At 46.0% G+C, this 12,534-nt stretch overlaps 1 protein-coding gene across 1 annotated transcript in view; it reads left to right on the top strand.

Annotated features, from left to right (window-relative positions):
• Positions 1–12,534, top strand: part of LOC143983516 (complement factor B-like) — a 124,500-nt gene that overhangs the window by 58,299 nt on the left and 53,667 nt on the right. Inside the window, exons 12-13 of the mRNA XM_077483299.1 lie at positions 3,183–3,297; positions 6,402–6,564. Of these exons, the coding sequence (XP_077339425.1) occupies positions 3,183–3,297; positions 6,402–6,564 (278 nt within the window). The remainder of the gene's footprint in view (positions 1–3,182; positions 3,298–6,401; positions 6,565–12,534) is intronic.

Below are 12,534 nucleotides of genomic sequence, written 5' to 3'. Positions count from 1 at the left end.
GAACATGTACCGTAACCATGTAAAACATTTTTGCATACATACATGTGTAAGGTCATTGAAGAATTGTACATGTCTAAACGTGAATACTTTAGGCACTTACCTTATGCAGGATTTTTTTGGTCGTTCTGCCAGAGAGAACCTGTTTCTATGCAGAAAATAAGCATATGTTGGTGTGAATGAAATCTAATGCCGCGTACACACGACCGTACTTTCCAGCAGAATAGGTCAAACAGAATCATTCCGTCAGATAGTCCGATATTGTGTGGGATAGTCCGATTATTTTTTTCTTTAAAAAATTCAGACGGACTCAATTCCTCAAATTACTCAAATCGGGAAAGCCGTTCGTCTGTATGCTGGTTCGACTGACCAAATACGACGCAAGGGCAGCTATTGGCTACTGGCTATTGAACTTCCTTTTCTAGTCCCGTCGTACGTAATCACGTTCAAAACTAACAGACTTTCCAATGGACTTTAGTCCGTTCTTGTGTGGGCAAGTCCGTTCGTTCTCTAGTCCGTCGTAACTCTGTTGAAAGTCCGTCCTGAAGACGTCAGACCTTTTCTGCTGGAAAGCCCGGTCGTGTGTACGTGGCATAAGGCTTCATGCACACGGGCAGAAAACACGCTGATTTTAAGCTGGGTTCACATTGTTTGCAGAGCGTCCCTCAGCAGGGGGTCCGGTGCGTCCCTGTACTCCATTATAGGGGTGAATTAGACAGAATTTTTGCCAGAATTCGGACTTGAAATGAAGCTGGTGTGAACTGGCTCCATTGACAGCCAGTTATACTCTTTTTGTCATGCAAATTAGATGCGGAGATTCATTCAATTTGCATAAGCGTGAACCCAGCCTGAGAGGCATTTTATTTTTTGTCTTTAAACACAAAAAGAGGGGTAGAGCTATGACTAAAGGGACTCAGGTTCCTTTCTAAAGCTGAACTCCAGGTATGACCTTTATTCTGGGGCTGACCTGCAACTTTGTGGTGCAGCAACTCGGCCCCCTCCCGCTCTCCCTCTTCACTGCCTCCTACTGACCCCATCCCAAGCTGAATTCCCACTCCAGGTACTCACTGCTTACCTGCCAGGTTGGGCTGAATAGCGCCTGCTGCACCAACTCAGGGTTCCTGAACCGACCGGCAGGGATGCGGCTGAGGGCTGCAGGAGGGAGATGGAGCAGCTTGGTTGGGGCTGGCTGGGGGAAGAGAACCTCTGGTTGGACAATGAGCAGGCCTCTGCTCTGATATGGTGTGCATCATCCATGCCAGGGTGTGCGGCCTGTGCTCTGTACTTATCCTGCACTCGGTAGGACACTGGTGAGGACCTTTTACTCCTCTTCACCAGGAAGCCTTTAGGCATGTCTGCAGGGCCAGTGGAAGGGTTTTGTCCACTCAGACGAAGGTGTGTTTTGCTGCCCCACACCCACAATCCAATCCCCCCCACCACAATATGGCATAAACTTTATTTGTGCTCTAGTGTGCTTCCCCTCACTGGCTACAGCATACGAACTTTTTTAGATGGGAATGAGGGACACCTATCAGCAAAAGTATGCAGGCATAGGACACACCCCCTTGTCATGCCCCCTTTACAGGAGAACAGTACAAAAAAACAAGATTGGTTAAACCCACAAGTGCTTTTTATTTTACCACTACTATTCCTTTATATTGACTTTTGGAATTTACAAAATGCAGCCATTTAGAAATCAGATGAAAGGTTTAACACTGGGAAACACTTTAAGATAGATAAAAAGTGCATTTTATATACATCTATATAGATCAGATCAAAATGAGGGACAAATGAGGAGGAACGAGGGACAAAGGGACATTGCGCCAAATCAGGGACAGTCCCTCAAAATCAGGGACAGTTGGGAGCTATGGACAGGCAGTTGGTAGGTGAGAGAAACTAAAACGTCCATTATGTGTGCGGTAGGAGAGAGAGCACAGCATTATGCCGGGTACACACGGGAAGTTCTTTTTGGTTCAACCCAGTGGGCTGAATGAAAAAAAACCTTACAGATCACCGTACTAACACATCTGATGTTAATACAGCAAACTCCCCGCTGAGCTATTGTGTTCTGACAGGGGACTGCCCCCCAACCGGGACACATATTGGCTGTGAGCACTGATTGGATGCTGGTTTTCCAGACAATGTTTGGCCCATGTGTACCTGGCTTTAGGAAATGGAAGACAGGTATTTTAAAAATTTGAATTTCCAGTAAGTGGCTGGAGGATTTGAATTGTAGCACCCCAAAAAATATACAACAAATTTCCATGTGCTCAGATCCACAGGGATAAAACCAGAATACATTATATCTCTACAACATATATAAGCCCAAAAGTTACCACTCTGCAAAAGCAGCAAACACAGCATCAGTCAATTGATTAGGACAAAGGTAGCCCCAGCAGAGAACCACAGTAATGCCGTGTACGCACGACCGGACTTTCCGGTAGACTAGGTCCGATGGTCTTTATCTTTCTGCATGATCTGACCGGCTCTCCTCCCAGTTCCTCCCTGTGATCCCTGTGCAGTATTTTGTTTTTTATTTTTTGGTAGAAGCAGTGCAGCCTTTTTACAGGGCATTAGAACGGCCCAGGGGGCAATTGCCTCCCTGCCCCCCACACAGTTTGCCCCTGCCTTTATTGTTTACTTACATTGGTCCAGCTTGTCACAATGTAAGTATGTATATGAATGTCATATATTTTTTATAGAGAATACAAGGCATTATCTGAACAGACAAGGTGGAGATAATGACTTCTCCTCCCCTGCTCTTTGCCCCTTCCATCTCAAAGCTAGCAGGCTGTCTGGAGACTGCACTGTCCACTATTAACTCTTTCCTGTGCGGACCAAAAGTTCAGGCAAGCAGCACTGAGAAAGAAAGAGCCAACGGCATTGAAAGCTGTAAACTGCAAGTGCTGGGGTAATATTTTTAACAAATCGTCTACTGGGGAATGTTTATTGTTCTCAGTGTGTTAAACTAAAAAGACCTGCAAGTTTAATACTACTTTGAATTGCATCAGATAAAGCTCCCATGCCAAAAACAATTGTGCCTATTTGTTTGACACTGAAAATGCAAATGTAGAGCAATAAAGAATCTTAGTTGGACAAAACATGATGATTTGAAAAATAAAAACACGAGAGCATAAATCAGGTATTTTAGGAGATTGCTCACTCTGACCATTTTATCCTTCCAGAGGCCGGGAGGAGTGGAGAACTGTAAAGGATCCATCATTACCAAAAACTTCATTCTGACTGCTGCTCACTGCTTCCACCTAGATGATCAACCACACTTTGTCACTGTGGAATTAGGTAAGTGATGCTGTAGAAGCTGCCATTGTGGTAACTTCATGTACAAAGAAAATAAAGGAAAACTATAGTTAACAACCTTTTGGAAGCTCCATTTGATAGAAATAATCTTCAGTGACATGTAGGCCCTAGGAATGAAGATTGTCCACACATTTACAGTCTGAATGTACTAGCTCCTTTAAATTGGCCAAAAAAAATACACTGAGGTCATGGCTCCGCATAGACCACTCAAGGTCCTCCACACCAAACTCACCAAACCATGTCTTTATGGACCTAGATTTTTGCTGGAACAGAAAAGGGCCTTCTTCGGTACAGAAGAAATATTAAATGCCTGGTCATCAGTAGTCACTAGAGGCAATAAATGCCCCGTCATCAGTATTCAGTGTAAGTAATACAGTTGTGCTCATAAGTTTACATACCTTGGCAGAATTGATGATTTCTTGGCCATTTTTCAGAGAATAAAAAAAAAACATTTCATTCATGGTTAGTGTTTGGCTGAAGCCATTTATTATTAATCAACTGTGTTTACTCTTTTTAAGTCATAATCACAACAGAAACTACCCAAATGACCCTGATCAAAAGGTGATTTTGGCCTGATGGCCTGTGTGTGTGTGTGTGTATAAAAGGTCAATGAGTTTCTGGACTCCTGACAGACCCTTACATCTTTCATCCAGTGATGCACTGATGTTTCTGGATTCTGAGTCATGGGGAAAGCAAAAGAATTGTGAAAGGATCTGAGGGAAAAGGTAGTTGAACTGTATAAAACAGGAAAGGTATATAAAAAGATATCGAAAGGAATTGAGAATGCCAATCAGCAGTGTTCAAACTCTAATCAAGAAGTGGAAAATGAGGGGTGCTGTTGAAACCAAACCACGGTCAGGTAGACCAACCAAAATTGGTCAGGAAAATTGTTCGGGATGCAAAGAAAACCCCACAAATAACTTCAGGTGAAATACAGGACTCTCTGAAAACATGTGGTGTGGCTGTTTCAAGATACACAATAAGGAGGCTCTTGAAGAAAGATGGGCTGCATGGTTGAGTCGCCAGAAGAAAGCCATTACTGTGAAAATGCCACAAAGTATCCCGCTTACAATATGCCAAACAGCACAGAGACAAGCATTCTGTCACAAAGTCATTTGGAATGATGAGACCAAAATTGAGCTTTTTGGCCACAACCATAAACTCTACATTTGGAGAGGAGTCAGCAAGACCTATGATGAAAGGTAAGGAGGTGGATCGCTGATGTTTTGGGGATGTGAGAGCTACAAAGGCACAGGCAATTTGGTCAAAATTGTTGGCAAGATGAATGCAATATGTTATCAAAAAAATACTGGAGGAACATTTGCTTTCATCAGCCAGGAAGCTGCACATGGGACGTACTTGGACATTCCAACATGACAATGATCCAAAACACCTGTCATTGGCTACAGCAGAATAAAGTGAAGATTCTGGAATGGCCATCTCAGTCTCTTGACCTCAATATCATTGAGCCACTCTGAGGAGTTCTCAAACGTGCAGTTCATGCAAGACAGCGCAAGAATTTACAGGAACTGGAGGCTTTTTGCCAAGAGGAATGGGCAGCTTTAACATCTGAGAAGATAAAGAGCCTCATATACAAATACCACAAAAGACTTCAAGCTGTCATTGATGTTAAAGGGGATTAAGGTTAAAGGCTATGTTAAAATGGTAAAGGCTAGATTAAGGCTTACCTGTAGGTTCTGGTAATATCTCCTAAACCTACATGAGTTGTTCTGCACATGCGCCGATGTATTCGGCACATGTGCACTTTAGAAAGGGCACACTGTGCCATTTCTAGCTGGGGTCATGCCGTTACTGGCGGCTCCCGCACGCGTGCGCAGGAGTGACGTCGTGTGACTCTGGCCAGTCGCAGAGCCGGAGTTTGTGGCCCCGGATGGAAGAGGGGCAAAGATGGATGCTTCCAGCCAGCGGGTACATCGGCGACATTGCAGGCGTCTGTGTCAGATAACTGACAGATAATGGGCTACTATGCAGTGCATAGTAGCCCATTATGCTTTACCTTTGTAGGGAAACAAAGAGGAAGTAAAACCCATGAGGGTTTACTTCCTCTTTAAGAAGAGTAAACATAGTTGATTGATAATTAATGGCTTCAGCCAAGCACTAACCATCAGTGAAAGAAAAGTTTTTGTGTTATCATTTATATTCTCAGTATAATGGCCAAGAAATCATAAATTCTGCCAGGGTATGTAAACCTTTGAGCACAACTGTAAATGCCCTGGCATTAGTGGTCAGTGGAATAATAAATGCCTCAGTGTTAGTCGTCAGTAGAAGTAATAAATGTTCTAGCGTCAGTGGTCAGTTGAAGTACTAAATGCCCCAGTGTCAGTGGCCAGTGGGAGTAATAAGTTCTTCAGCAGGCTTTAATAAATGCTCCAGAATCAGTAGTCAGTGTGAGAAATGGTGCACCCTCATTGGTGGTCAGTGGGAGGAAGCCCCATCATTGGTGGACAGTGGTCAGAATATAATGGCCCATCATTGGTGGTCAGTGGGAGGAATGTTGCCTTATCATTGGAGGTTGGCCAGAGGAATAAAGCCCTTTCATTGGTGGTCAGTGGGAAAAATGTTTCCCCATCATTGCTGGACAGTGGTAGGAATGTAGTCCCATCATTTGTGGTCAGTTGAGGAATGTAGCCCAATCATTAGTGGTCAGTGAGAAGACTATAGCCCTATCATTGGTAGTTAGTGCCCATACTTTTCTGCTTAGAGTTCTGGAAGAAACCATTTAGTTCTGCACTTTTGAATGTTACCGTGTTTACGATGTACGTGGTTTTAAACAAACCAGTTAGAACAATAATGTAGCAACTGCAATTGCTGACTTCTTTTTGAGGTTACAAGCTCCAAGGCTACAACACTCAGTAAAATACAAGCAGAGAGAGCAACCATCTGTATGTCAGGTGTTTCAGCTTCACTGGCTGCATGCATGTTCAATAAGCAGTGAATATAGGCAAAACATATTGGCCTTCAGAACCAGTACATTCACAAACAAGTCAGCAGTGGTAGCTCCTACATTTCTATACTGAGGGTGTTAATTCTGCTTAAAATAGTCATATTCTTATTGGATGTTTCAGGTCCATCCGAACGAGCAAAAGTTACACGGAAAGTCCAAAACATCCACCGCCATCCAAAATATGACCCCAACGGCAAAAAAGATAAGAATGTTCCAAAATCCTTTGAATACGATTTGGCTCTTGTCGAACTGAGCCAAAAGATTGACTTTTCTCCAACAGTCAGGTATGATTTTTCGTTTGTAGAGAATTCCCTCTTGTGTGTAACATGAAAATCTTTAAATCTGATACAATAACAACAATATGGGATAGCAAATGTGAAAATGCTTGTCATACTAAAATGTATATAAAAAAAACCTCTTAATACCCTGTGCCTTGGAGAATATCTACATCAATGTGTTAACAATACACTTTCTGCCACCATAAAAAAACTGACTTTTAAATACAAAGAAAGCTAACTATAAATACTCTCTAGTAGTGCAATAATGCACTTAAATATCTTATAGGTGCTCCTAACAAATCAATATAAAGTGCCAATGTCTGTGATATTAAAATGTTCATAAATTATTCTATATATTCATCAGTGATATCTTCATAAATTCATAAATTTCAACAGTCAATATTCTTCCTTCAAATACAGCACAATCGTTGGGTAAATCTTCCTATCCTCTGCCACTGTGTGAAAAGTGCTCACCACTACCCCATAAGACACCACTAGGGATGAGCTTGCCCTGACCGCAGTATACACCGCTATATTCACCTCACCTATATAGCTAGTGATCTATCTTTTATAATAGAGCTTGCAGTCAGTAGTGTTAGGAGCTTGTGCGTGCTGTCTGCGTGCTCTGTACCCAGTACACACCGCTATATCCACCTACATAGCTCTTCTCTATTTGAGCCCACTTGCCATCTGCAGGAGTTACTGGAAGTTGTGTGTGCCTCCAGCACAGCACAGTATACATCTGTATATGCCCCTTTATCTCTGGTGTTCTATAATAAAGGCATCTGCATCTGCACAATATACACCTGTATCTACCCTTTATTGCTGTTCTCTAATAGAGCCATCTGCAGGGCTTAGTGGGTGTTGTGTGACTCAATTACAGTATACCCCTTTATCTCTGGTGTTCTATAATAAAGGCATCTGCAGGAGTTAGTGGGTGTTGTGTGCCTCCAGCACAATATACACCTGTATCTACCGTTTATTGCTGTTCTCTAATAGAGCCATCTGCAGGGCTTAGTGGGTGTTGTGTGACTCCATTACAGTATACCCCTTTATCTCTGGTGTTCTATAATAAAGGCATCTGCAGGAGTTAGTGGGTGTTGTGTGCCTCCAGCACAATATACACTACCCAACTGCTGTTTTACCCAACTCCCTTCATGCCATTACCATGTCTGGAAGGCCAGCAAGGAGAGGCAGACAGGCGCGAGCCGATAAAAGAGGGCAAGCAGGCTCTGTGTCTAAAGACAACAGTGCTGGTCATGGATGCGGTGCATTGTCATCAGCACGTGGCCATGGGACACGCTTGTCCTTCTTTTCGGCAGCTGGACATGTTGAACCGCAACATGCCAATGACTTGGTAGAGTGGATGACCAAGCCCTCTTCATCCTCCTCATCCTCTCTCACCCAGTCTCAGGGTACTAGCAAAGCAGCTGCCAACGCATCGTCTTCCCTTCTCTCAATGTCATCATCAGTGACTCCTTCCCTAGACCCACCACGTCCTCCTGAGGAGTCTCCTGAACTCTTTGAGCACAGTGTTGGGTACATGCTCCAGGAGGATGCCCAGTGTTTTGTAGCCTCTGATGATGACACTCAGCTAGAGGAAGGCAGTAGCGTGAGCGCAGAGAGAGGGGATGCTCAAGAAGGACAGCAATCTGGTAGTCACGTTCCACAAGCTGCAGCATACTGCCAGGTTTGCTACAGCGATGAAGAGGGAGGGGATGATGAGGGCACTAACTCAACGTGGGTGCCTGGTAGGAGAGAGGAGGAGGAGGAGGAGGAGGCACATGTCCAACGAGGCAGGATGCCCTCCGGGGGCCAGCTTAGGGGCAGCACACTGACTGAATCACACCGCAGAGCTCCGCCTGTGCAGGGCGCTGCCTCTGCGCGTTATTCTAAAAGTTCTTTGGTGTGGGCCTTTTTTGAGATGAGTGCATCAGATCGCACCGCTGCTATTTGCAACATATGTCTCAAGCGTATCTTGCGTGGCCAAAACATCAGCCGCTTGGGCACCACATGCTTGACCAGACATATGTTGACCTGCCATGCAGCTCGTTGGCAAGCGTACCTCAAAGACCCACACCAAAGAACAAAGCGGACCTCTCCTTGCTCCTCATCAGCTGGCATCTCCAACCCCACTAGACCTTCAGTCCTCTTTGAAACCTGCTCTGAGAGGAATGAAGGTGTAGAATTAGGTGTGTCACAGCCAAGTGCTTCCGGGCACTCTGCTAGCAGTACACCCACGTCCGATTATACCAGGCAAATGTCCCTGCCCCAGCTGCTGGACCGTCGAAAGAAGTTCACTCCCAGCCATCCATATGCCCAGCGGTTGAATGCTAGCTTGGCTAAATTGCTAGCACTTCAACTGCTGCCTTTTCAGTTGGTAGACTCGGCCCCCTTCCGTGAGTTTGTACAATGTGCGGTTCCTCAGTGGCAGGTCCCCAAACGCCACTTTTTCTGACGGTAGAGAGCGATTCCGGCTCTCTACCGGCATGTGGAAGGCAATGTCCTTGCCTCGCTGGACAGGGCGGTCAGCGGTAAGGTGCATATTACCGCTGACTCATGGTCCAGCAGGCATGGACAGGAACGTTACCTGTCTTTCACGGCCCATTGGGTCACTCTTCTGGCAGCTGGGAAGGATGCAGGACAAGGTGCAGTAGTGTTGGAGGTTGTTCTGCCACCACGCCTCCAAAATGCTACTATTGGTTGTGACACACCTCTCTCCTCCACCCCCTCCTCTTCTTCTTCCTCCATGGCCTCTTCCAGTGCTGTTTCCTCCGAATCAGCAATGCTCCGTAGGCGTTCCAGGGGCTACGCAAGTAAGCAGGCAAAACGATGCCATGCCGTGCTTGCGCTGGTTTGTTTGGGGGACAGGAGCCACACTGGGGCGGATGTTTTGTCAGCTCTGCAGGGGCAGGCCGAGAGGTGGTTGACGCCATGCCAGCTTAAGTCAGGAATGGTGGTTTGCAACAATGGCACCAACCACCTCTCTGCCCTCCGACAGGGACAACTGACCCATGTGCCCTGTGTAGCTCACGTCCTTAACCTGGTGGTGCAGCGGTTCTTGGGCAGGTACCCCGGCTTACAGGATGTCCTGAAGCAGGCCAGGAAAGTCTGTGTGCATTTCCGCCGATCATTTAATGCCTGTGCTCGGCTGGCTGAGCTCCAAAAGGAGTTGAACCTGCCCAAGAACTGCCTTATATGTGACATGCCCACCAGGTGGAACTCAACATTGGCCATGCTGCAGCGGCTGCACATGCAGCAGAGGGCCATCAATGAGTACCTATGCGACTAAGGCACCAGGACAGGGTCAGGGGAGCTCGTTTTTTTCTCACCACGCCAGTGGGGCATGATCAGGGATGCATGCACTGTCCTGTCACCGTTTGAGGTGGCCACAAGGATGGTGAGCAGTGACAGTGCATGCATCAGTGACACTGTACCTCTTGTCCACCTCTTGGAGCATACGCTGCGTGGAATAATGGACAGGGCACTTGAGGCAGAACAGAGGCAGGAAGAGGAGGACTTCCTTGCCTCTCAAGGCCCCCTTTATCCAGACAGTGTTCCTGCTGTGCCACCCATCACACAAGAAGAGGATGAGGAGGAGGAAGAGGAGGAGGAGGATGATTGTGTCAGCATGGAGGTGGAGGCTGGCACTCAGCATCAGCAGCAGCAGCAGCAGCAGTCTTGTAGGGATGATTTACAGTCCCAAGAAACACGTGGACTTGTACGTGGCTGGGAGGAGGTAGTTGCGGATCATGTTGTCCTTAGTGACCCAGAGGACTCCGGACCGAATGCCTCAGCTAACCTACGCTGCATGGACTCCCTGATCCTGCAAAGCCTGCGGAAGGATCCTCGTATTTTTTTGGATCAAGGAGAGGGACCATTACTGGCTGGCCACTCTCCTTGATCCACGGTACAAGGGTAAGGTTGCCGACCTTATCTTGCCATCGCAGAAGGAGCAGAGGATGAGACATCTCCGGGAGGCCTTGCAGAAAGGTATGTGCAACGCGTTCCCAGAGACTGGGAGGTTACAAACTCCTGGTCCTGGACAAGGTGTTGTTGAGGCATCGGTCAGAAGGAGCGGTGGAGAAGGTGGCCGTCTGACTGATGCTTTCAGACAATTTTTTAGTCCGCAGCCCCAAGGTATGATCGGTTCCAGCAACCATCGCCAGCGTCTGATTTACATGGTGCAGGAATATCTAGGGGCAAGGTCAGACTTGGACACCTTTCCCACCGAAAATCCTCTGGCTTACTGGGTCTTGAGGATGGATCACTGGCCAGAGCTTGCACAGTATGCAATTGAGCTACTGGCCTGTCCTGCATCCAGCGTTCTTTCGGAACGAACCTTCAGTGCTGCTGGTGGCTTTGTTACCGATCACAGGGTGCGCCTGTCCACCGAATCAGTTGATCGACTGACCTTCATCAAGATGAATCAGTCTTGGATCACCCACAGGTACCAAGCACCTGAAGCTGATGTAACCGAATAATTTTTTTTTAAATATCACATCCCTTCAAGACTGCCTATGCTGATGCTGAGTGACTGTCCTGTTATGTTGATTGTCTATCCTCTTCCTCCTCCGCTGATATGTTGGAAGAACATTTCTGGCTCTGGGTGATGCCATCAGCCCAATTTTTCTGCCCCTGTTTAACAGGGGCGTTTAAGTACAATTTTTGATGCAATGCTTTGCAGCAGGGCTAATTCCTGCAATAAAACTAGAGTATATGGGAGAGGTTGCAGTGTGGTGGCACCAGCACCAGTGCCTAAGGCCCAATTTTTCTGCCCCTGTTTAACAGGGGCGTTTAATTACAATTTTTGATGCAATGCTTTGCAGCAGGGCTAATTCCTGCAATAAAACTAGAGTATATGGAAGAGGTTGCAGTGTGGTGGCACCAGCACCAGTGCCTAAGGCCCAGTTTTTCTGCCACTGTTTAACAGGGGCGTTTAATTACAATTTTTGATGCAATGCTTTGCAGCAGGGCTAATTCCTGCAATAAAACTAGAGTATATGGGAGAGGTTGCAGTGTGGTGACACCAGCACCAGTGCCTAAGGCCCAATTTTTCTGCCCCTGTTCAACAGGGGCGTTTAATTACAATTTTTGATGCAATGCTTTGCAGCAGGGCTAATTCCTGCAATAAAACAAGAGTATATGGGAGAGGTTGCAGTGTCGTGGCACCAGCACCAGTGCCTAAGGCCCAATTTTTCTGCCCCTGTTTAACAGGGACTAGTAATTACAATTCTTGATATAATATTTCACAGGAGGGCCCCTTCCTGTGCCCACCCAGAGTAACGGTGAGGACTTATAGTGTATAGGCACCAGCACCACAACCACCAAAGGTCAATTTTTCTACCACTGTTCAACAATGGCATGTAATTACAATTCTTGATATAATCGTTCACAGCAGGGCGCTCCAGCGCCCACCAAGAGTCACTTTGAGGGCTTACAATGTTGTGGCAAAACCAACACCTTGTTCCGCCATTTCTGCAGAGCATATAGGGCAGGCCCCTACTTTCAAACATCCAATTTACAAACATCTCCTACTTGCAAACGGAAGGAGACAACAGCAAGTGAGATGAAAAAAGATGTACGACAAAACAAATTATACAGGGGTGATAACCCTTCCCTATGTTTTCCAAAAAGCTTAAAAATAGTTTTTTTGACTGGAGCTACACTTTAAAAATGTACCAGTTGAAAATTACAAACAGATTCAACTTAACACAACAAACCTACACAGTCCCTGTCTTGTTTGCACCGCCTGTATACTGCTGTTCTGAGTATATAGGGCCTGGGGGCCACACACATTTCCTTTTTTTAATGTGGGTACTGGGTTCCCCTTAATATGCGTACAAGACCCAAAGGGGCTGGTAATGGGCAGGGAGGGCTACCCATGCCATTTTTCTCAATGATTTTCAACCATATTGCAGGAACCAGATATAACATTAAAACCGCAAGCAGTTTTAAATGGTGTTATTTCCGTTT

The sequence above is a fragment of the Lithobates pipiens genome, unplaced genomic scaffold, assembly GCF_037356315.1.
Source record: "Lithobates pipiens isolate NorthernLeopardFrog02 unplaced genomic scaffold, aLitPip1_a1.2 Scaffold_1, whole genome shotgun sequence".
NCBI lineage: Eukaryota > Metazoa > Chordata > Amphibia > Anura > Ranidae > Lithobates > Lithobates pipiens.
This window is presented reverse-complemented; position numbering and strand designations above follow the sequence as displayed.